This window comes from Corythoichthys intestinalis, chromosome 10, assembly GCF_030265065.1.
Source record: "Corythoichthys intestinalis isolate RoL2023-P3 chromosome 10, ASM3026506v1, whole genome shotgun sequence".
In the NCBI taxonomy this organism is placed as follows: domain Eukaryota; kingdom Metazoa; phylum Chordata; class Actinopteri; order Syngnathiformes; family Syngnathidae; genus Corythoichthys; species Corythoichthys intestinalis.
Genome location: NC_080404.1, coordinates 13,852,779 through 13,877,393, shown reverse-complemented (window position 1 = coordinate 13,877,393; position 24,615 = coordinate 13,852,779). Strand labels below are relative to the sequence as shown.

General features: G+C 36.2%; 1 protein-coding gene across 33 annotated transcripts in view; it reads right to left on the bottom strand.

Moving 5' to 3' along the window:
* Positions 1-24,615, bottom strand: part of LOC130922805 (neurexin-1a-like) — a 492,025-nt gene that overhangs the window by 59,979 nt on the left and 407,431 nt on the right. For 21 of the 33 annotated variants that reach the window (XM_057847885.1, XM_057847886.1, XM_057847890.1 and 18 more), the window contains 2 exons: positions 15,892-15,981; positions 14,402-14,721 (listed from right to left, as the gene is read on the bottom strand). In XM_057847885.1, coding sequence (XP_057703868.1) covers positions 14,402-14,721; positions 15,892-15,981 — 410 coding nt within the window. The remainder of the gene's footprint in view (positions 1-14,401; positions 14,722-15,891; positions 15,982-24,615) is intronic. The other 12 variants (XM_057847902.1, XM_057847903.1, XM_057847905.1 and 9 more) reach the window with 1 other exon arrangement.

The window sequence follows — 24,615 nt, the reverse complement described above, 5'->3', positions numbered from 1 at the left end:
GCAATTATGGCATAATCTAAATCGGGATTAATTAAACTTTTTACCTTGATTATGATTAATGTATGATTATCTGAAAAGTCTGCATAAGCTGCAAATAAAAATATTTTTAAATAAATAATTTAGAAAATAAATAAATACATTTTAATCAATAAATGAAATGCACTAATTGGTATTCGGTTTCAAAGGTGTCACAACATGCTCTTGCCTTCTTTCCTACTAAACCAGGCCGTTTACAAGAGGAAAACAGCAGAATGTGTTTTTTTGATTGTCAACGCTTTCCTGTGATACACAAAATGGGAGCTCGCTCTTTAAGCAGTTTCCAGCAGAGTTCACTACATTTCTCACAGTTTAACGTTAACAGTAGAAAACACATAAAGGAGGACACGTATCTCCAAGCAGCTTCCTACTTGAGTTTTGCAGGTTAGCAAGTTCACACAGTTTATTGTTGTGCGAACTTTGTTTCAGGTTGGACTTTCAGTAGCAAAATTAGTGGTGTATTTCCCACCTACACAACATTGATGTCTTTTATATTACTTACAATGGCTGGTGCTGCTGGCTGAAAAAACTTCTAATATCCCTCCTCTTCGAAGGGGACGGAGGAGCGGCATGTTGTCTGCAAGTCTTTCTGTCAGGGTTGTGTGAGTGTGCGTGTGGCAAAGGGGGTGTCAAGTCATCAGCCAAGCAAATGTGCATTTGAGGGAAAAAAAAAGGACCGGCACATTCAGCGAATCAAAAGGAGTAAATGTAAGTCTGAACAAAATGAAAAAATTACACTTAACAATGGTAGGGTCAATTCTATCCTTACAACATACGGGGGGACAATCGCAATTACTTACATAACTGAACTCATTATATATTGCAAATCAAGGTTTGTGGGGACAATTTCAGTGTCTTCAAAAGTTGGTGTTTTCGAATAAAACTAGACGAAGCTGAAAACATTTAAAATGACTAAAATATGACTAAGACTAAAAATGTATTTTCATCCAATAGACTAAGACAAAAATTAAAAGGGCTGCCAGAAACAACACAGTTTAAGAAGTGGTACAAGCACATGTTTTTCACAGGGTATAGGGAAGAAGAAGAGGTTTGATTACAGGGGGTTTTCACATATCTGTTATTGTCTATGCAAACCTACACACTTGCCCCCCACAGTCAGGAACACATACCCAAGATAAACTGTCAACACGGCAGCGTTTCCATCCCCATGAATGGTTGAGTATTTTCCTTTATCTGAAATGGAATCTGTAGTCCTGTGTGCATCCCTACTTCACCCTGGTTGTAATCTGCTCTGAGAGCAGAGAGGTGCCCGGTTGGGGTCACACTTTAAAGACAGAAGAAATATTAAAAAAAAAAAAAAAAAAAAAAAAAAAAAAAAAGGAAAAGCAAAACATACAGTAACAACGTGTCATCACTTCCATTTACATGCAGCAAACATACTTGTATCACTTTAGAAACCTAGTTCAGTGTTAGATATAAATAGGAAGATTATCCCACACGTGCAAAAATGTGTTTTAGGAGAGCGTGAAAATGGGGAACATGCTGCTTGGCTACAAATCCCTGTCTCACTGTCTTTCTCACTACCTGCTTCTTGACATGCAGTCCCAGTCCCTCATCAGGTGACAGGAACAAATTTGTCATCCTAATATAGATACCTTCATGGTTGAGAAGAATGTACTGAGGGCTCAAGTCCCATGTGTAAAGTGCAAAAAAAAAAACATAACAAACAAACCAAAAAACAAACTAGGAAATAGAAAAGCTGCCTCGCTTTTCAACAGTAGGATGAGTCTTATGTCTTATGTGAAACCCACATCATCAGAGATCCCTGCCTTCGAGGTCTGGATGCATCATCCCCCATGGCAAGAATACCAATAAGCAAAATGAGCAATTTTGTGAGTCATCTTAAGCAGACAAGTAGTAGTAGTAGTGGGCACAATTTGGAAATCTTTAATACGATTTTTCACTGTACATCGTCTCAGATAAACTCAGTATTTACCTTTCTTATTTTTCTTAATGACATCTGCAAAGATATGACTTATTTTTCTGAATTCACCCATTAATGATATTGATGAACACATTCCCCAGACACTTCACCACGCCTTCAAGTAGGGGGTCGTTCCACAATCCGCTTAATTTGGTCGCAGTTATTATCAAACACGGATTTAGGTTGAAAAAGTACGAAAGCTGTACCGCATACAAACAGGAAGGATTGTCTCTGGAGTGATTTGTTTGAGGTTTCAAGGTAATTATTATATTTTTCAGACAATGCATGCACTTTGTAACGTTGTGAAAAAAAATCAATGAGAGAAATTAACCGCTACGGTATTGGCGTCATAATTCGCTATATTTACGTAAAATAAATGCTAACTGCCCAGTTTTTTGCTTTTAACCAAGAATGGACAATGTTTTCCATTAATATCTATAAAGAATTCAGGGATTTAAGCATTTATTCAAAGAATTTTCAACGTAAAAAGCTCTTTGTGGTGATAAGGCGGCACCACAGTGGCTTAAAGACTAGCAGCACATTTGACATATTTATGTAAAATAAATGCAAACTGCCCTTTCTTTTTTTTTTTTAATTGCTTTTAACCAAGAATTGAGACTGTTTTACGTCCAGATCTATAACTAATTCAGGGATTTAAGAATTTATTCACAAGAATTTTCAACGTAAAAAGCTTTTTGTGGTGATAAGGCAGCACCACAGTGACTTAAAGACTAGCAGCACATTCGACATATGTACGTAAAACAATTGCTAACTGCCCGTTTTTTTTTTTTTAACCAAGAATTGAGACATCCAGATCTATAAAAAATTCAGGGATTTAAGCATTTATTCACAAGAATTTTCAACATAAAAAGCTCTTTGTCTTTGTTAATCGGCCCCGCGCTCTATGTCCCGTCAATATATAATGAAGTCTATGATTCAACATTGTAGGTGATGTTTATTTATATGTTTATATATTACTCTTTAAAAAATGTAATAAATAATTACTGGCAAAGAAATGCTTAAATCAGTTTAATCAAGGGGGAAATACTTCAAAATGCTTTGTCAAACTTAAAAGTGGCTGGAATTAGAGACAGTTTTCAAACATTTAACAAAAAAAAAAAAAAAAAAAAAAGAAGACTTGAACAGGCATCTGTGTGGGCAACTGTGGCCATCGCTGACTGACGGTTGGACCTCAGAAGGACCCTGCAGAAGCTTCAAGGCAGGCTGCGACAGGAAGCTACAGACTTGCCTGTTTTGTAAATATTGTAAGATTTAAAAAAAAAAATTTTTTTATCTTGCATGAGAGAATATGCAATGTTGTTTTACCCTTTAAAGGTGTTTACTGAGTTATCCTTACACTCTAAATGTCACTTGTAGTGTTAGCGTAGGATTCGCATTAGTATTAGCTTTAGCGTTGTTTACATCTCCTCATGACTGGTTGGTTTAATTATTTGAAAATGTACTGTTCTTGCTGAGTGTGTATAATTAAAAAAACAAGTGCTGCGTTCGTTGGTTTGGTAGCACTAAACCGAATCAATATTTTATGTCATCATTGTAAATTTGAAGATGTTGAAGCAATTTTTCAAAAATTACCTTTATAATCTACATGCTTAAAATAAAAGTATATAGGCCTCGCATATCGGCCAAGAAAATAGGCTTTAGGTATCGGCAATCAAAAATTTTTTTAGATTTCGGTGCCGGCATTTGAAAATCCCATACCGGTTGACCTCTAGCTTTAATACAGAAATGTTTACGCTTATGTAATAGTGCAATTAACATGGAGTTAACGTTAACATGCACTGCCCCGACCCCCAAAAAATAACAAAAAAAACCACTCAAGCTGGTATTCAGTGAGCTACTGGGCACTTATAGATTAATTTACTAATCTGCAATGATGATCAAGAGGCATCACAAGAAATATATGTAAAAAGATGCAGACATCCAGTGTTTTCGTCAGGAATGATGATAACGAAAATATTTTGTCAACGAAAATTTTCTTCATGACGATGGCGAGAGGATGACGAGTTGAAAAGGTGCCTCGGGAGACTAGAACACAACGAGACAAATGTCAGCTTACGTCTGATGAGATGACAACGAGACAAAAGTGCGACATCGTTTCTATAATAGAGTATGTTCACAATGCGTGAAATTTTCATACTGCACGTCAGCTTGCATCATGGTAGTGTTTGGGTTGTGTCACTCATGTGAGATGTGCTGCAGCACTCCCTCACTCTCCTCACTGGAGTTTAGGATGTGTTTCAAGCTAGGCTGCGCTCCATCTTGCATGTTTGGAAACAAGGTAAGATTTGTTTTCTTATCTTTCCAAGAGAGAATTTGCAAGAGAGAATATGCAATTTTGCGTTAGCCTTTAAAGGTCTGTGCTGAGTGATCATTAAACGCTAAATGTGATCCTAGCATTAGCGAAGCATTCATGTTAGCGAATGGCGAGAGTCCTCTTAAAACACTGGCCAGTCTAAAGCAGAGCCACTTGGCTTTTCTCATCAATAAGTCTAGGATGTCAAATTCCAGGACTTTTTTTTTTTTTTTTTTTTTTTAATTAACATACAGTTCGTGGCTTCTAGGTAGGTTTAATTGAAAATAATGCACTGCTTTTCCTGCAGAGTGTGTAATATCATCACAAAGTTGGCGTTGTCCTTGTAGACACTTCAATATGTGCTTGTCTGTCTGTGTTCATTCGAAATTGTTGGAAACCTTTATTTTTGGACTAAAACTTTGAATTTTGCAGACGAAAACAATTTAAGTCACTGTTGACTAAAACTAGACACAATTGGTATTCGATTTCTTGACTAAAACTAGATGAATTTGAAATAAATTTAAAATGATTAAAATATGACTAAGACTAAAAAGTATTTTCGTCTAATAGACTAAGACAAAAATTAAAAGGGCTGCCAGAAACAACACTGCGGACGTCTCAAGAAAAGACTTTTGAAGCTCACAGCCAGTGGTAACCATCATGGATTGAATATTTGTGAGAAGCTGATAGGATTTATTTAATTAAGGGCTTTACACAAAGTTAAAGGAAAATATTCATTTCTCTTTTAACAACCACCCATTGATGTATGACAGCAGTTTTAAACATAAGCTTTTAAATACATACAGTATATCATCTTTTGGCTGGCATTTTTTCCTCCCAAAAAATAAACGTTAAAAAAGGAAACGCATCAATGCAACTCATTGAGTAGTTGGCACAAAGCTTATATTCATAATTGAAAAAACTGAGTCCAACGAGGGTTCTCATGCTTGTTTTTTTCTGAAAATCATAAGAGCCAATGCCCTGAGAGATGAAAAATGGTCAATAAAATATGCTGTAAAGGGTTAGTGTCATTACTGTTATAAAACGTCACAGACAAAATAACTTAATTCGTTCTTGCATTTCAAAGAGTGTAAGTAGGGCAATTTGTGACACTATGATATGCTACCACAAGAGACTGTAAAATTTTGTTTTCTTTAATAAAAAAAAAAAAAAAAAAAAAAACAAAGCAAATACAAGTGCATGCTCCTGCAGACAGAGCTCGAATCCGTGTATCAGCCATCTAGTCAATTTTCCATTTTAAATCAAAAACAATATCATCAAATAATGTGAATTGGCTAATTTCGATTTTGATTTGAAATTTGTAAGAAAAAATGACGCAGATTCCCTGTACATTCAAATTTCCTTTTTCAATGTAAGCATCAGCAGCATTTATGAAAACCAAAGCAACTCGGGGAGATATTATTTGATTACTACATGAAACGAAAAATGCTAACAGCTCACGTTTCTGGCTAATTTCACATTTGATTTGAAGAAGAAAATTGAACAAATGATAAACTGATTCATTGATCTGATGTTCTCTGTATCGTATCATGTCATGAAAACATGACATCATGGGCTGATGTGTGTGTTCAACATCATCAGTGATGCACATGAACTCGATTTGTATCTAGCAAAATAGTGAAGGCTAGTCCATAACTGCCTCTGGTGACACCAAAATGATGGAAATATTCTGTCATGGACAGCCACTGCTGCAGGACAGACCCATCAAAGCTCCATTGCCATTTACTGGCACTAAGTGGGCAAAGAGTGTAATCAGAAATCTGATAAAACACTGCAAGATTTCCTAGTCCAAACCAGTCCTATTGTTGAGCGTCAAAAACATTATACAGTCAGTATCATGCAATTGGCTGGCGACCTGTCCAGGGTGTACCGCACATCATGCCCAAATTTTAGTAAACATTGTTTTCTGCTCATCCACAACCTTAAAGAGGGTAAGTAGTCAAAAATGACTTGAAGGATAAAGTTTTTATCCATCCTACAATATGAGTCAGATGTGAAATATATTATACCATCCAGACCTAATATTGTCTACATGTACTGTATAAAAAAAAAAAGAATGTATTTACTAATAATATATATAATAATTTAATAATTTTGTTGTAAATTGTATAAAAAGTTACTATGAGATGAGTGGGAATAGTGCTGAAAAAACGGAAGTGTTGCAGAGTATAAAACGCACATATTTTTGTATCTTTTGGCAATGCTATTGTATTTCTGGATAACATTGTTACTTTTTAGCCCTTAAGAAGTAAAAAAAAATTGAAAAAGCAGTTTCTGCTCTTGCACTCCTCTTGCACTCCTCTTTAAAATGAAGTGCTGCATTTTAATCCAAAATAACTGTTGTGTTTGATAGAACAATATGTCTATATGATGCCATAGCAGTTTCATGGCGCATTAAGCCCCGGAACTATTTTTAATTTGTCTGTTTTACCATAAAGAGCCCCGTTTACTGGCAACCACTTTTGTTTAAACCCGGCCATAAAAAGAAGCTAAGTAATAGTATTTATTATTCGAAATGTCTGTCATTTTAGCTTAGAATCATTAATCGATGTCTAATATTTAGTTAAAAAAAAAAAAAAAAAAAAAACTTTAAAAAATGATTCACTCGCATATTTTAAATTTTTGAACAAATTACGTCACAATGAAAAAAAATAGTGTCTTAAACAAGTAAGGAATATCTACCTCTTAACTATCACTTAATTATATTTTTTTGTTACTGTCGCATTTTCCCCGATTTGTTAGATGACAAATAATCAATCCAAACAAACAAACAAAAAAAAAAAATTAAAAGGGTATATATTTGAAAAAGAAAACCTCGACCACTCCTTGATGTCTGCGATTTCTGCATCGCGACCCTTGTTATATTACCATGTTTCACCCTAAAATCCCGCAAAAATCCGACTGTGGCCATTCACAGCTGTGTCTTGACACTCGGTGATGTATGCCATATAGAGTTTTTGGATCGAAACAAGATAAGAATGTGATAATATCTCATTAAATCATGGCGTCTTTAATTATGCTCTCACCTACAGTTAGGGTTTCGCTGTTTAAATTTTTTTTTTTTTTTTTTTTTTTTTTCAAAAACGCCCTCCTGCTCGAAATTACACAAACCTTTATGTTGGATCTATTTTGAAATAAAAATAAATACTAGTATATGGCATAACAGTAGAGTCATCACAATGTAGACAAGATATAATTCCCCTAAAGTATTACAGAGGATGGTGCTAGTTCATGCACTTGACTTTTTGTTAAAATCTTGTTTCACTATTACACAAAAAAATGTACCACTTCATTTCTATGGCCTTGGCAAATTAACCAAAAATTTCAGTATAGCATGCAAATTAGTGGTAGTAGTGTGTATGTACACTTGTATAACTCAGCAGCTCTCTGTGCATTTCTAAGCACTGTACTGTTTAACTGTGTGATCATTTAAGTTTGATTGCTGATCTATGAAACATTACAAACCACTTTTTCTCCCTTCGCTGATTTTCAAACTATCGTTTCTTGTTCTGCTTTTCCCTTGTAGCTTTGGCATTTTATGAAAAACCTGGAATCAGAATTTTCACTATCTGGCTTCTTCTTTCTGCATTTACCGTTTCTGCCAAGCTGTCTGATTACCTGAAACAGCTCATGGAAAGCCATCAGAGGGTTTCTGAGAACCCACCTTCTGTGATTATCCCGTACGTGCATCTCACCACTCTGGTTCAGAACTTATCGTTGAGACGTTTCCCCCAGATCAGCCCCAGTGTAACAAAATGACAAGGGGGTCTAAGTTTTGGCGCAGACAGACACACACCTGAGCTGTCATGTTATGCGGACATCATGTTTAATCCATAAACATGTAAACAGCTTGCACAAAACCTCAGAATCATCACTTCATTTAACATGATTGTTATTGTCATCTTTTTTAATTCCAAAGTCATCCCACTTTTATATTATTCTATATATTAGGAGGGGATGGAGGTGGGGATTGGTGGCGGTGGCTGGGGTAGGTGTCAATGTTTGAAGTGGGCCTATACATGGACACGACTGATCTCAATGCAAGGGTGGAAGGCATTCCCCAAGTGAGTATTTTACTATGTATTTCTTCTCTAGCCAAATTCATGTAATCTGTTCAGAAGGTTTGCTCAGACACGTCCTCATACTATGTGCAATTCAACCATCCAAAGGTGAAGGATATGCCTTGCCAACAAAGGCGTGGTCGTTAAAGGCAATGTAAATAAACCTGCTCTTTGGTGCAGAAGAGTTAGCAGCGTTCACTTCTACACAGTAACCATAGCGTCCCGTCCTCATTCCAAAGCACATGCATGCACCTGTCCAGAGAATGACCAAAACCCAGTCTAAAAAGCCCCTTCACTTGCCACAGGCTCACACAGATTTTGACGACATACAAAAATAACGTCCTATGAATGTAGTGCATAGTCAATAATTCTTGGAATATATCCAATGCGTACTTAATCGTTCACTCTGAAGTGGCAATGGCATTACCAGGAGTTGGCATTATGTTTGAAAGGACAGATATAATCTCTAACAAAATTAAAACCAAATAATCTGCTGGACTCATCATATAAATCTTAACTTGAAGAGCCTAGACTTCACAAATTAAGTTGCCTGAGGAGTGATTCAAACCCCAGATATAGCTCAGGTCTGAATAGAGGAGCGTACAAGATTAGTGTTGAATCTAAGATTTTCAGCTTTAGCTTGTAAAACAATAAACCAATCCAGAACAAAGAGAATCAGAATGATGCCTAGAGGTACGGTAGATACTGTTGTGACTGGATAGGAGAAGAAGTGCATAGATGATTATTAAAAAAAAAAAAAAAAAAAAAAGAATGGGATGGGATGGATTTCAGTATCAGTATCTATGAGGTTATCCCAAAAAACTATTTTTTACCAGATGGAGCTCTATTTTCGTCCCTGTCAGAAATATACCTCGATGTGCTGTGCAATAGGGGACTGGGGCAGGTTGGACTGGGTATTAGAAAGTTAGGTAAATTTGCACATTCAGCGCATGCGCGTAACGTTAAAAATGGCCGCGAATGCAACGATTCCAAAGTAAACACAACAAACTTTCTTTAAAGAAAGGAATATTTACTGAAGTTTGATCTTGGAAAGACATGTAAAAAAGTTCTCCTCAGACACATCCTACCATGTTAGCTGCACACAACAACTGCACCCCGCTCTCTCACTGTTAACGACTATGCCGTGTCGTTAAGTATTAATTTACGCCATTTTCGTGTTTCACATGTATGTTTATGATTTATCTAGTTTAGTTAGCACCTTTTGATAACATTGAGAGTCCAACTGAATGTAAAAGAGGGCTTTTTTCAGTGCCACAAAAGCTTTGGGAGCAAAATTTTATAAGGGAGCAAATTTTGACAGAACTCCGTCACCCAGGTGTACTTTTGGAAGACAACAAGAAACAACAAGCTAGTGGATTGTTAGTCCATACAACTTTCAAACGATTTTATTTAATTGAAGTTGCATTTATGTGTGTCGTATCAAGGTGCATCATTAATTTTCCCCCCACGTACTTCACGTTTTTAATCTACTCTGCTACTGCTCCCGAAAGCTGTAGATCTCGACATCTCTGTGCACGGCATGCAGATTGTATTTATTTGGAATAAAAGCTCACACTTGGGGGAAAAAAAAATAAATAAAAAATGTATATATATATATATATATATATATATATATATATATATATATATATATATATATATATATCCCGTATATAAATAATATAATAAAAATATAAATGAAACACAGCACAGGCATATATATATATATATATATATATATAGTAGTAGCCTATATACTATAAAATTTGTACTATATATTAAATTTTGGTACTATGACCATGTGTGGTTTTCATTCAAAATAATTGCGGTAATAGTCCAGTGTGCCCTCTGCTTTATTTATTTTCAGGTTAAAACAAACAAAAGTTGAACAGTTTTCCCCTCCCCAAAAAATGCGGAATGCACACCAGAAAGAGCATCTGAACTCACACCAAGTAAAAAATGATTATCTGGGACATGAGGCCCATTGCAATTCATTTTAACATTTAGAACAATATAGACATACCACAAAAAGAGTAAGAATTGTTTTGACTCTAGTTAAAAAGGTGAAGTCACAGTGATTCCGTTCACATTTTTTTTGCACTAGTTAATGCCAGCAGCATTTGACCTCATTGTTTGTGATTTACCATTGATATTTATGTTATTTATTTATACGTTAATAAATAATTTAGGTGTTCCAAAACTTTTTTTTTTTTTTTTTAATTAATAAGCTTCGACAAACATTTAATTATTAAATTAGTTTAATAAAAAATACCGTATTTTTCGGACTATAAATCACACCCGAGTATAAGTTGCATCAGCCATAAAATGCCCAAAGAAGAGGAAAAAAACATATATAAGTCCCACCTGAGTATAAGTCGCATTTTGGGGGGAAATTTACTTGATAAAATCCAACACATAGATCAGATATATCATCTTGAATGGCGATTTAAAATAAAAATACAAAATACAATAGAGAACAACATACTTAATAAGTGTACAGTATGATACTGTGACATGATGCATGAACAACGAAATGCGAACGTGGCCGGTATATTAACGTAACATAGCTATTAAGAGTTATTCAGATAACTATAGCATAAAGCACATGCTAACAAGTTTACCAAACCATCAGTGTCACTCCAAAACACCAAAATAACATGTGAAATGATATAATAATTTGTTAATAATTTTACACATAAGTCGCTCCGGAGTATAAGTCTTACCTCCAGCTAAACTATGAAAAAATACTGCGACTTATAGTACGAAAAACGCGGTATATATTAGATTAGTCGACTAATCGTAAAAATACTCGGCTGACTAATCGGGAGGAAATTAGTTGTCGTTCAATTAGTCCCAAATGACGTTCAACCCACGCAAAAGCACACAACAACCCCCGGAAGCAACCCCACACCCTCCATAAATCCAAACACGCAGGCACGCACGTGATACACACCCAAACATAAAAATCAGCTTCAGTCAATCAGCACAGAAGTCTAGCTTACTTTTTACAGTTTTTTTTTTCCCCGCACTCACTCAGACTGTTTGGTGTGTGCTAAACGGCAGGACTTGATCCAGTTGCAGGTTGACGGACCAGAAAATATACCTCATACGCATTTTAGTTTTGATGGATCGGAGAGGATGGACTTAAGCGGATCCGGATCGGAGCTGAGCGGATCATGTGACCACCTCGTATTGATTAAAATACGTATTTGTTGCGTCGTTCAGAACGCAGTTGAGCGTAGCGCAGTGCAAACCACAAAAAGAATTGGAATTTGGGGGTTAGGTTTATTGAATGATTCAAATGTATTTGGCTTTTATTTCAATCCGATTTCACCCTTATAAAATTTAACGTTGTATTTTAGCATAGCTTGGAAAGACTTACTCTATTTAAATGTAAAATGTGTTTTATTAAACGAAAAAAAAAAAAAGAAAAATCATAATACAAAAGCAATCCCGGAACGAATTAATTTCGTATCTTGAGGTACCACTGTAATTACATGCAACATTTAAAAGCAGGCAATATGACAATCTATCAGGGGGCAACTGAATGATTTGCAACCATCCATTGAATCATTCTCAACCACATTAACAATTGTCCTGCCTGTTTCTCTGGGGACAGTCATGCTCAAAATGAATGTGTAATGCAAGTCTTGTTTAAAAAAAGAATAATCATTGAAAATAGATGCCCATCAGAAGGGAAATAACCAGTTGGACAATGCTAAAATGAGACCCATTCAAGGGTGAGGACTGTGAAAGCCTCTCTTTGAATAGAGGGCAGACACAATGCAATGTCCTGAGACTCAAACATCCCACAGCGGGAGTTCTCAGCGGAACGGTCGTCAGGAAGAAAGAAAGCACAGACAATGACATGTCCCAGTGCACATTTTTTGTATGCCTAATTCATCTCACTGTTTTCATTACTGAACTCCGCTTTAATCAAGTGGATCAACTCAACCCTCTTTTTCCTATTTCTGCTTTCATGATCAATCGAACCTTTACTTGCAACTTCATATGCTTGGTGTCCAGTATCACTGACAGACAAATCTTTTGCCCTTTGACAGGTAATGACAGATTTATTGCTGCTCCAGAATCAAAATAATTTAAACCTCAATCATCTGTCAACAATAGTTTTTTTATTTAACAAAACTGTTGTAACTTTTTGCGAGTTTTACACTTAGTGTCGGAATAGACATTAATGCTGCAGGAATTAATGGATTAAATCGATTAAAATTGATGAATAAATTAGTTGCCAACTAATTTGAGAATCAATTTTTTCCCTGTTAAGGTCCTTATTTGTTTGTCATGTGAAGCTGCGCACGCGCGCCAGTGATTAGAGCAAGAGAGAGAGAGCGAGTTCACTGCTGCAACTGCTGCTGCTGTTGGGTTGATGAATCAAAAATATTACTAAGTGTCAATAGTTAGACTGTCTTTTGTGTTGTTTGATCCAGTGTGCCTCTGTCAGAGGTGAATATATGAAGCCAATTGTATTGTTTGTATTCTTTGTTAATGAGATGTTACTACTTACCATCCGATGGCATCGAGCGCTAAGCTAGTTAGCGATTATGCTAATCAGTGTCTTAAGTGTCCATTTGTATTGTGTTTTGGAGAAGCATATTAGCACTTGAGTTACTGGTAAATATTAAAGTTGTCTCATTTCTTTTTAAAAAGAAACCACATATATAAACTTAGGCTACGTTCATACCGCAGGTCTTAATGCACTTAATGCCGATTTTTTTTGTCATATCTGTTTTTTTGGCGTTCCAGTTCAGACTACCTTTGTCAATTGAGACCGTTCAAGTATTACGCATGCGCACTAAGTATTAAGTATTATGCAGCCTCAGTCCGACACGCGCTGAGCAAGAAGACCCGCATGCGCAGAAGCATCAAAACAAATGGCCACATGCTGGCTGTCATCCGTCATTCCAGGGCGATCATATTTTGATTTTCAAAAAGAGGACACAAATAACAGACATAAATAATCCCCGTTTAGGCTTATATTCAAAGTTTCTGTGGATCGATAGCATGCAAGCACTGTCCGTGCATGTCACACACACATATGGGCAGTTTGCCATGACTCTCGGCCGTGTAAGCAATCTTGAAATATTGCTCATATAGAGCAGAGAGAAAACCGATCATTCTCAGGCTTATCCTCAACCCATTTGTATTCTTTATGACTGTTGCCAAGCCTGACCATTCCTATATAGGCAAGCTAGGCACTAACGCACAGCTGCACTGCTAATGTAGTGTGCCGTCTGTCTCGCTCTTTGATGACGTAATTGCTGCATGAATTCCGATTTGGGAGACTTGCCAGTTCAGACCGCCGTGACATTCTGGAAAAATGTGGAATCGGATTTAAATCACATACGAAAGTGACCCAGATCAGATTTGCAATGGTCCACTTCTATGCGGCTTGCCCCGTTCAGACAGTCAAGTTAATGCCTCACTCGAGTTGGAAAAACATGAAAAAATCGGATTCGTGCATTAAGACCTGCAGTATGAACGTAGCCTTAGAGTCTCCTTTCAACACAAATTCCCATTCAAACTGTAAATTGTCATACAAGAGAGTGTGATTTGGAATTCGATTTGGATTGTGTTTAAGAACAACTTTTTGATAAAGAAAACTCATTACAGTCTGCCACCTCCTTATTCGATGTTTAGTTAATATATAGAAATTACATTTGTAATTGCAATTATTTTGCGGGAGAAATTGAGCATTGTCTGACAGAATTGCAGGGTGCCAATACTTATTTGCCAGCTGTGTATGTACTTAAAACAGTACAGTTGTTGACAACAGTTTAGTCAGGAAGCTGTAATAAATATTATTTTTGAAGGAAATAGTCATTCATTTGTCTTCATTGTTACATACATGTCTAAAACAACTTCAAGTTAAATTGTAAAGGTAATTGAAAAAACGTGACATTTATCCTATTGTTTAATTAATCTTCTGATTAAGCGAATATAAAAATAATCGTTAGTTGCAGAACTAATAGATATTTGAAAAGAACAATTCAAAGACCAGCTTACCTGCTGAGGCTCTCGTGGGGTCGTCTGTTTCACCCGCCGACCAGATGCAGTGGTGGTGGTGAGCTCCATAATGGTTGTCGAAGTTTCAGACCGATTGGCTGTAGTACTTGATTGTGGCGTGATAGAGGAAGGCGACTCCCCTACAAGCCGTGCACTGCCTTGGATTTTAATGTTGGGGTCCCCCTCTGCTGCCATGTTGAACACTTTCAGGCCATTATAGTAGAGGCCTGAAAGTTGGCCCTGAAAGGACCTAGTCCGGTCTCTCTCCCAGCCACCAATCTGTATAGTAGTTTGGCTGTTGAAGATTGTAAGCTGCCGCCCTGTGGGAAAACAGTGTTTCATATACACATCTGTTGGATTGTGGACATTTTAGCAAAGTACAAATTTTCTAAAAAGACAAAGAAAAATTTCTCGACCAGTTACTAATGAGACCAATAAATTACGGGTTGTAAAGGAAAACCCTGGCAATTTATTGCAGTTACTTTGATGACATGCCTACTTTATGAAAATAAAAAACAAAAATGCAATTAAAAAAGATGCAAAAAAAAAAAAAAAAAAAAAAAAAAAAACATACACAGCTTTGCTTAAAGGGTACAGTAGTCTCCTAAAATAAACTGTGAATAGGATAAATGGTAATATGTGTGTGAGATTATGTACAGTATGTCTGTATATACTGTATGAATGTATCTATATATGCATGTGTGTATGTATGGGTATATATACAGTATATGTGTATAAACATTCTAGCAGGAAGCATTCGTACTCCTTTTTGCAAATGCAGGGAGAAGAAAGAAGAAAAAAAAAAAAACCACAATAAACACACACAAAAAAAAAATAGATATAAAATGTGTTATGACAGGTGATTAGATAAAATGACTAAAGGAATAAAATATAAAAAGGGTAATTTCACATTTTATGTGAAAAATATGAGCTATTACATTGTAAAATCAAAGCATGCACTCAATTTATTTTAATGTTACAGTTCATTCACATAATGCCCTACACATCTCAACACAATATGTTAAAGGGACTTCAAATTTCTGACGCCAATTCATATTTTTATCTATTTACAATTTCTAGTAATTTTATTAACAACAAAACAAACACAAAAAATTCAAATGGCAGTAATCTGTCAAAATGTATTTCATAAAATGTGACACATACAACTGAAAATAACCAAGACAATTATAAATGCTAAATTTATATTTACTGTTTAGATGTTTACATAAAAAAATCACTGGTAATTTATAGACATTTTAACAATACTGAGATTTAAAATCATATTTATAGTCCCTTTAACCATAATTTCACACACACGTATTAAAACAGCTGACTATAAAATAAATACATTAGTGAACAGTAACATTATATTATCTAGTCAAATCATTTATTTTATTCATATTTTATTCTATGTTTAGTGTCTACAAAATATTGCAACAACTTATTTATGATCAAATTATTCTATTTGAAATTTTAATCAGTGATTTTACCTTTGTCGAGTAGCCATTCGTCAACTACTCGACCAAGTCGGAATGGGATTCGCTGTCTAGCAATCGCCAGGCGTTCGTTATCATTGTTGCCTTTAAAGTTTAAAGAGACATTTCAGAGGTTATAATCTGTAAGGTCAAGGGTTAAATGTTCATACTGGTATAGCTAAACAACTGCACATTTACATTAATATTGATGATGTTTTGTAAATTTAAAACAAATGTTTAATGAACCATTATTTAAACAAACATTTATTTATTTTAATCCAACAAATTAGACCTACATTAATTGAAATTAAATGGTTTCATCCTTTAGATTAATAAATTTATTATATAAAAACAACCCATATAACAAGTTTCATTTCATTGTCAACTCTTATCTTCAACCCTTTTCATTCTTATAAATTTTAAAAAGCCTTTTGCTAGTTATGTACATACATTTAGAAAATAGACATCACTTGAATGTGTTATGTCACCTTTTGTTGTTGGTTTTAAAATAAAGATAAATGTAGCACATTACAAATACCAATCATGTATGAAGTAGCCTGTTTCTCAAACATAAGTCTACTCACAACATTTCATACAATAAACAATAAAACTAGACATTCAGTAACAAGGTAAATACTGTATATACAGTGGTATGAAAAAGTATCTGAACCTTTTGGAATTTCTCATATTGCTGCCTAAAATCACCATCAAATGTAATCTGAGCTTTGTCAAAATCACACATATGTGAAATCAGTGTCTGCTTTTAACTATATCCACCCGAACATTAATAGGGTCATATTTTAATTAGGCTAGCATGCAAACAATGACAGAAGGGGGAAAAATAAGTAAGTGAAACCTTTGCCTAAGGAGACTTTAAGAGCAATTGAAACAAATTTTTACCAAAAAATTTAAGTCAGGTGTGTGCCCAATCACTGGTGAGTGGTTTAAAGCTGCCCTGCCCACTATAAAACACACACCTGGTAATAATTGTCTTGATGAGAAACGTCTGATGTGCATCACTGCTCGTCTAAAGAGCTGTCTGAGGACCTGTGATCAAGGATTGTTGATTTGTATAAAGCTGGGAAAGGATACAAAACCATCTCTAAAAGTCTGGATGTTCATCAATCGACAGATAGAGAAGTTCATGGGAGGACTCCATGGTGGAAGCCACTGCTTTCTAAAAAAAACATTGTTGCTTGTTTAATGTTTGCAAAAAGGCACTTGGACACTCCACAGACGTTTTGGCAAATTATTTTGTGGACTGATGAAACCAAAGTTGAATTGTTTGAGCACTGTTGCTTCTCTCCCAAGGAGTGGCTGTCCACCAAAGATGACCCCATGAGTTCAGCGCATAATATTCAGAGAGATAAAAAAGAACCCTACAGTGTCTGCTAAAGACTTACAGAAATCACTGGCACAGTCCAACAACTTGCAATTATTAATGGAAAAATTAATTTAAAAGTTTATCATTAAATCTTCTAAAAAGAAGATAGATGCTGCAACAAGACAATGATCCAAAACACAGAAGTAAATCAACTTCAGAATGGTTTCAGAAAAACAAAACATGTTTTGAAGTGGCCAAGTCAAAGTCCAGACTTGAACCCCATTGAGATGCTGTGGCATGACCTACAGACAGTGATTCATGCCAGACATCCCAGGAATCTGACTGAATTACAGCGGTTTTGCACAGAAGAATGGGCTAAGATTAGTCCTGATCGATGTGCCAGACTGGTCTGCAGCTACAGGAAGCGTCTAGTTGAAGTTATTGCTGCCATAAGGGGGGGAGAGGGGCAAAAAATATTAAATGTGATGGTTCACTTACTTATTTTTTCCTCTTCTGTCATTGTTTGCATACTACCCTCATTAAAATATGAAAACCTATAAATGTTTGGGTGGTTTTAGTTAAAGCAGACTGACAAGACAAGACTCTGTGATTCTGACAAAGATCAGATCACATTTGATGGTAATTTTAGGCAGGAAATATGAGAAATTCCAAAAGGTTCAGATACTTTTTCCTACCACTGTACATATATTGCAAAGTAAAAGTACATTGTTCCACAAAATGCCGTATTTTCCGCACTATAAGACGCCTCGGAATATAAGGTGCACCTTCAATGAATGGCCCATTTTAAAACTTTTCATATATAGAGTGCACTGCAAAATAAGGCGCAGTATTAGTTGTTGGGATTGCATTTTGCATCCACTAGATGAAGCAGCGTTAAAGACAATGTCATGCCATGATTAACTAATATAGATTCATATATATATATATATATATATATATATATATATATATATATATATATATATATATATATATATATATATATATATATATATATATATATATATATATATATATATATATATATATATATATATATATACGGTGCATTGGATTATAAGGCATGCTATCGGCTTTTGAGAAAATTGAAGGCTTTTAGGTGCGCCTTATAGTGCAGAAAATATGGTAGATTGTTCCATAAAATGGATTTGACAAAAGCTACAAGGATAAGTGTTGGTCACACATTTGCATGGGTTCTTGCGGATGGAACCTTGTCTTTCAGTAAAACAGTCAAAGAAGTGCCACTGGAGGGATATACCAAAGTAACCTCCAATTTTACTTTGTAGGACCGCTCGGCATAAGTGAGGACAAATTCTGCATCAATCTTTTGTCAGGGCCAATAACCTCACTAGATTTAAAGAGTAAGTACTTTCCCCCTTTGCTTTTGTCTGCAGAGATTGAATTCAGCGAGCTCTTCATTCTTCTTGCAGATTGACAATGTTTGTTCCATCAACTGTATTAATTCACTCTGTGCAGATTAAAGATCTGGTAGCTAACAATGCTTTGGAGGAGAATGGCCACTGAGCAGACAGGAACACAGAGACCTGAGGGAAAGGAGGTCTTGGTGGTAAAAAGACGCAGTGAGACATTTTTCATCACATCAGCTTGAATGACTACAAAGGATCAGCAACTTTGAAAAGGATTTAAAACCTGTCTGTTGAGTTAATTGAATTTGGCGCCAGGTTGTGTCAAATTGTCAATTTGGGGCGCTTTTTCTTGTTTTTTCCCCTCTCTTTTTAGAGGCATACTCTTCATTATAGGTATCCCACAACCTACAGTTTAAAAAAAAACCTCCCAATTTATACTGATATTAACAAAAATAAAAGAAAATGCGATTCACATCACGTAATGTGAATACTAACGTCGTACAAGATGTAAGGAAATGTAATATATGCAGCGTAATTTAGCTTTGGGTCCAGAATTAGATTGTCATCCCTAAGGCATCCTGCATTGGGACATGCCTGGAACACCTCACCAGAGCGGCATCCGGCAGGTATCCCAAACAGATGCTCGACCCAACACCTCCTCTCAATGTGAAGGAGGAGTGGTTAATACAGTGCAATATTGACAATATTTTTGGAGTTAGACAATAATATCATTTAATTAATGTAGCTGAAAGAAATTCATAAAGCCACATGGAACAGATACGAACACATAAAGTCTAACCGCAGGTAATCATTCTGAGAAATTCCTCTATTTTTTTCGACTTGTGTGCAAAAACATGTTCTCTATTCTGCAGTTTATCAGTTTGGCTGGATGTTAAATATGGTCAGTCTCATACTGGGGTCAATTAAATGAGAACATAATCGCGTTATGATAATGTATTGATCCCTGGTGTGGCACTCGAACAATGCCATCCACAGGGCTGCGGGAGATTCCATTCATCAGGGCACCAAGGAGAGCCTGTGACTGTTGCCTAGTGTTGATTTGGTTTAGCATGGGATGGCCGAGCTTATCTACATGTCCAGACAGAAGAGATTGAGCTGAACTGTCCCAAATGGCTTGATTTGGTCCCTTTCATTTCCTTTTGTTCTTTGTAACAAAGTGGTGTGAAACTAGTATACAGATTAGGGATGTACCGATCGCATACTTTTGTACCTGGGTCCGAGTCATCTGATTTTGAGAATCTGCCGATAACAAGTCCCGATCCGATATCGGGGGGGGGGGGGGGGGGGGGGGAGAAAAAAAGTTTTTGCTTTTTACAGTACTTCCTCTTACGCTTTTTCCAGGAATGTTGCAGAATATAAAACGTATACATTTTTGTATCTTTTGGCAATGCCATTATATTTCTGGATTATTTTGTTACTTCTTAGGCCTTAAAAAGTAAAAGTAGGAAAGTAAGTAAGGTAAGTAAAAATATATATGGCAGAAAACATTTGCTTGCTCCCCTCTTTCAAATAAATTGCTGTATTTTAAGCCAGAGAACTGTTGTGTTTGATGGAAGAATATGTCTATATGCTGCCATAGCAATTTCATGGCACAGTATGCCCACTGACTATTTTTAATTTATCCGTTTTAACCAGGAGACCCCTGTTTACGGACACATTGCAACCGCTTTTGTTTAAACTCAGCCACAAAAAGAAGGTAAGTAAGCATATTTATTATTTGAATTGTCTATCATTTTTAGCTTAGAGTCATTAATTGATGTCTAATATTTAGTTTTAAAAAGAAAAACGACTTTAAAAAGTTTTTCGCTCGCGTATTTTAAACTTTTAAGCAAATTACGTCTATAAATAGGTCACGGATATCTACAGTGTATCACAAAAGTGAGTACACCCCTCGCATTTCTGCAGATATTTAAGTATACCTTTTCTTGGGAAAACACTGACAAAATGACACTTTCACACAATGAAAAGCAGTCTGTGTACAGCTTCTATAATAGAGTTAATTTATTTTCTCCTTAAAATAACTCAAAATATAGCCATTAACATAAACCCCTGGCAACAAAAGTGAGTACACCGCATGGGAACTACGTATATCCCTAAATGTCCAAACTGAGTACAGCTTGTCATTTTCCCTCTTAATTGTCATGTGACTCATTACAGGAGTGCTGTCAGCATTGCTGCAGAGATTGAAGAGATGGGGGGGTCAGCCTGTGAGTGCTCAGACCATACGCCAAACTCTACATCAAATTGGTGTGTATGGATGTCACCCCAGGAGGAAGTCTCTCCTGAAGAAGGTACACAAGAAAAACCGCAAACAGTTTGCTGAAGACATGTCAACAAAGCACATGGATTACTGGAACCATGTCCTATGGTCTGATGAGACGAAGATTAATTTGTCTGGTTCCGATGGTCTCAAGCATGTGTGGCGACGACCAGGGGAGGAATACAAAGATAAGTGTGTCATGCCTACAGTCAAGCATTGTGGTGGGAATGACCCCACCACCTCTTCATTCTCTGCAGCAATGCTGACTGCACTCCTGTAACGAGTCACATGACATTTTGAAGGGAACATGACAACCAGTACTAAATTTGGACATTTAGGGATCTATGTAGTTCCCATGCAGTATACTCACTTTTGTTGCCAGAGGTTTAGATATTAATGGCTATATTTTGAGTTATTTTGAGGGAAAAATAAATTAACTCTATTATATAAGCTGCACACAGACATTCATTGTGTCAAAGTGTCATTTTGTCAGTGTTGTCCCATGAAAAGATATACTTAAATATCTGCAGAAATGCGAGGGGTGTACTCACTTTTGTGATACACTGTACCTTGTAACCAGCGTTGTTAATAACGGCGTTAGAATATAACGGTGTTACTAACGGCGTTATTTTCTTCAGTAGTGAGCGATCTAATTAATTACTTTTCTCATCTTGGCAACGCCGTTACCATTACTACCGTTACGATGTTGGTTGACTGACGCGAGAAAAGTCTGAAAAACACGGACTCACAGAGACGAGAGAGCAGAGCAGGAGTGGGGAGGAGGCAAGGGAGTGTGACGCCGTTTCAAACGCGATGCTTCTATGCTAGGTGGCTCCAATAATACCTGAATGTAGCCGATAGCCTACAAACTACGACACATGATGCTTCGGTAGATATCACATATATACAGAACTAGATGCAAATGACAGACACGGCAGCATTAGCAACATGTTTAATAAAGAACTAGATGCGTTAGTAAACAGCCACCATCTTAAAGCGGTAGACTTCTCATGAAGGCTCTGTTGTAGAGAACCTTCCTAGCGAACCTAAGTCACTTTTATCTAAAATGCTCCTAAATTGGCAAAACTTAACTTAAATCTATCTTTAATGATGAAACAGTTTTAAAACTTACATATGTCGAAAATAGACAGAAGGAACTAATGCAATAACGGGAACAATTGATTCACAACATGAAATGGCTTCCACACATAGCAAAGGTTACTATCTAAATATCGCAATATCCGCAATACCCTTTTTTTTTTTTGAGAAAAAAAAAAAAAAAAAAAAAAAAAAGAAAATTATCACCAGTTACTTTGCCAAGTAACTAATTACTCTTACATTCAGGTAACTGAGTTACTAACGCAATTAGTTTTTGGGAGAAGTAATTTGTAACAGTTATTAATTACTTTTTTAAAGTAAGATTAACAACACTGTTTGTAACTATCGCTTAATTGTACTTTTTTTTTGTTGCTGTCGCATTTCCCCCGACATTTTAGATGATAAATAATCAATCCAAACAAAGAAAAATTGAAAAAGATAAAAAATAATGTTTAATAGGGTAAATATTTGAAAAACAAAATATTGACCACTCATTTTTGTCTATGTCCTTGCAAAATGACCATTTTTCAGCCAAAAACGCCAAAGCCTGGCTGTGGCCATTCACAGTTGTGTCTTTATACTCGGTGATACATCCTACACAGTTTTTGGTTCGAAACGGGGTAAATGCGCGATAATATCTTGCGCTTGTAAATGTAGTGCAAGCCACAAAAAAGATGTTAATTGGAGTCGAACGCTAGTGCGAGAATTATGGACCCAGCAAGCTTACTGACTAGCATGCTATTTATTATGTTTTTGACCCGTGTTGCCGTTTGGATTGCTTATTATGGGAAGGTATAGATATATTAGATACATTAGATGATTAAATCAGCATTCATACATTCACATTCTTTAATCCTAATTGAAAAAATATTTTAAAAGCCCACTTGCAAAAATTTAAATATTATGGTATTAACCCCTAAATTTCCCCTGGAAATGTTTTTTTTTTTTGCGCACAGATTTGTTATCTTTAACTATACAGTTACTTCCCCGTTTAGCCATGTTTATTTACTAAATGAAAACACAGGGCTCAATTAACTCTACATTTACTCACACACCAATTTCCTTTATTTTTGTAGATCCACCCACATGTCATATTGATTATGCAAGACTTGAGTAGACAAAGAGGGAACATCTTGAAGTGTTTGTTATTTATTATGTAACAGGATGGGTGTCCAAAATTTCAAAGGTCTCAAAAATGTCTATTTTTCACTCACATGATTTGACCTACTTTTAAAGTGCCCACCAGTTCAAAATTTTTCTTCCCCCAGAAAGTAGTATTGTGTGTTGTATCACACATGCATATAGGAACATTTTGAAATCTGGCCAAATTGGAGGTCTCAGAGTGGAAGTGCGCTCGCGATAGTCGAGTCCTTGTTGTACTATTGATACATCTAAGATTTACTGGCTATTTACTGTCGAATAGTTAGTTTGCTATCGATACAGCAATATCGCTCGCCTGTATAACCAGATATCCGGTCGTATCGGTTTATCGTTCTCAAGCTTAGTTTTCAGGCTGTGGAACGAATTAATGGAATTATAATGTATTTTTATGGGGAAATCCTGCTCGACATACGGCCATTTCGACTAACAAACAAGGTCCTGGAACGTATTAACTTCGTATGTAGACGTACTGTATGTATATTTTTTAAATTGAAAACCCAATCCTTTTTACCCAATTCCGGTTCTTTGAAAAATGGCGCGATCGGAACATCCATAATACAGATCCTTTACTATTTCCTCCTTCAAAGAAATCAACACTTAGAAAAGTACAAACCAGGCTAACTGTGAATTTTTTTATGCTTATTAAAGAATTAGCATTGTTGCATATGGTATCTATTGTACTATAGTTAAAACATGAACAGGTTCAGGAAGAGGAGGGAGTACAGCTCTGACACTTTGAAGAAAAGAAGCTAACCCCCATCTGCATCCTGCAAATCAGATTCCAAACTACAAGCTGGTGTGTGCACATGGGGGGCTGACAGTGAGATGGACAGAGGGGCAGAGATGGTCAGCTTGAGGTAAAAGGTACAGCGAGAGGGGGGGAGTGCATGAATGAGGGAGTCATGTAAGTGCACTGTGTACTGATAACACTAAAAAGAATAAGGCCAGGCAGGGACTTCTCCATTATCAGTGTGTGCTGTGCATGCTCATTGAGTACCGTAATAGGATGCTGCATGGTGCCCTGCGGGCCTGGCAACACCATTGTGTTGGTATTACTTTCATGGCCAATACTCTGGAGAAGAAGCCCTTTTTCCCTTTCTTGTTTTTGTTGCAGCCCATCCTTTTGTGTGCGCCGTAAAACAGAGCAAGACTAAAAGCAAGAACTACAGCCAACAAAAGGGTAGTTATGTGTCATCACATGAGCTTAGAATTTTAGATTAGAAAAACTGCGCTGAATATTTTTAATGGGCCCTCTTAAGTATCAAGGACGAGGCTTTTTAATGAGATTACTATGACAGCAATATAAGTCTTGGTGGAGCAATTATTGCCTTGCTTTCAGAATGATTGCTCCCTCTGTTACAATCTGCACCTTTCTGCCTATTGGACCTTCCAACCATTATTTTTGCTGTCTGCTTTGCTCTATTGTAGTCACTGTTGATCGTCAGCGGGCATTGGCCAAGGGTGACTATTATGAGAGCATTAGTGGC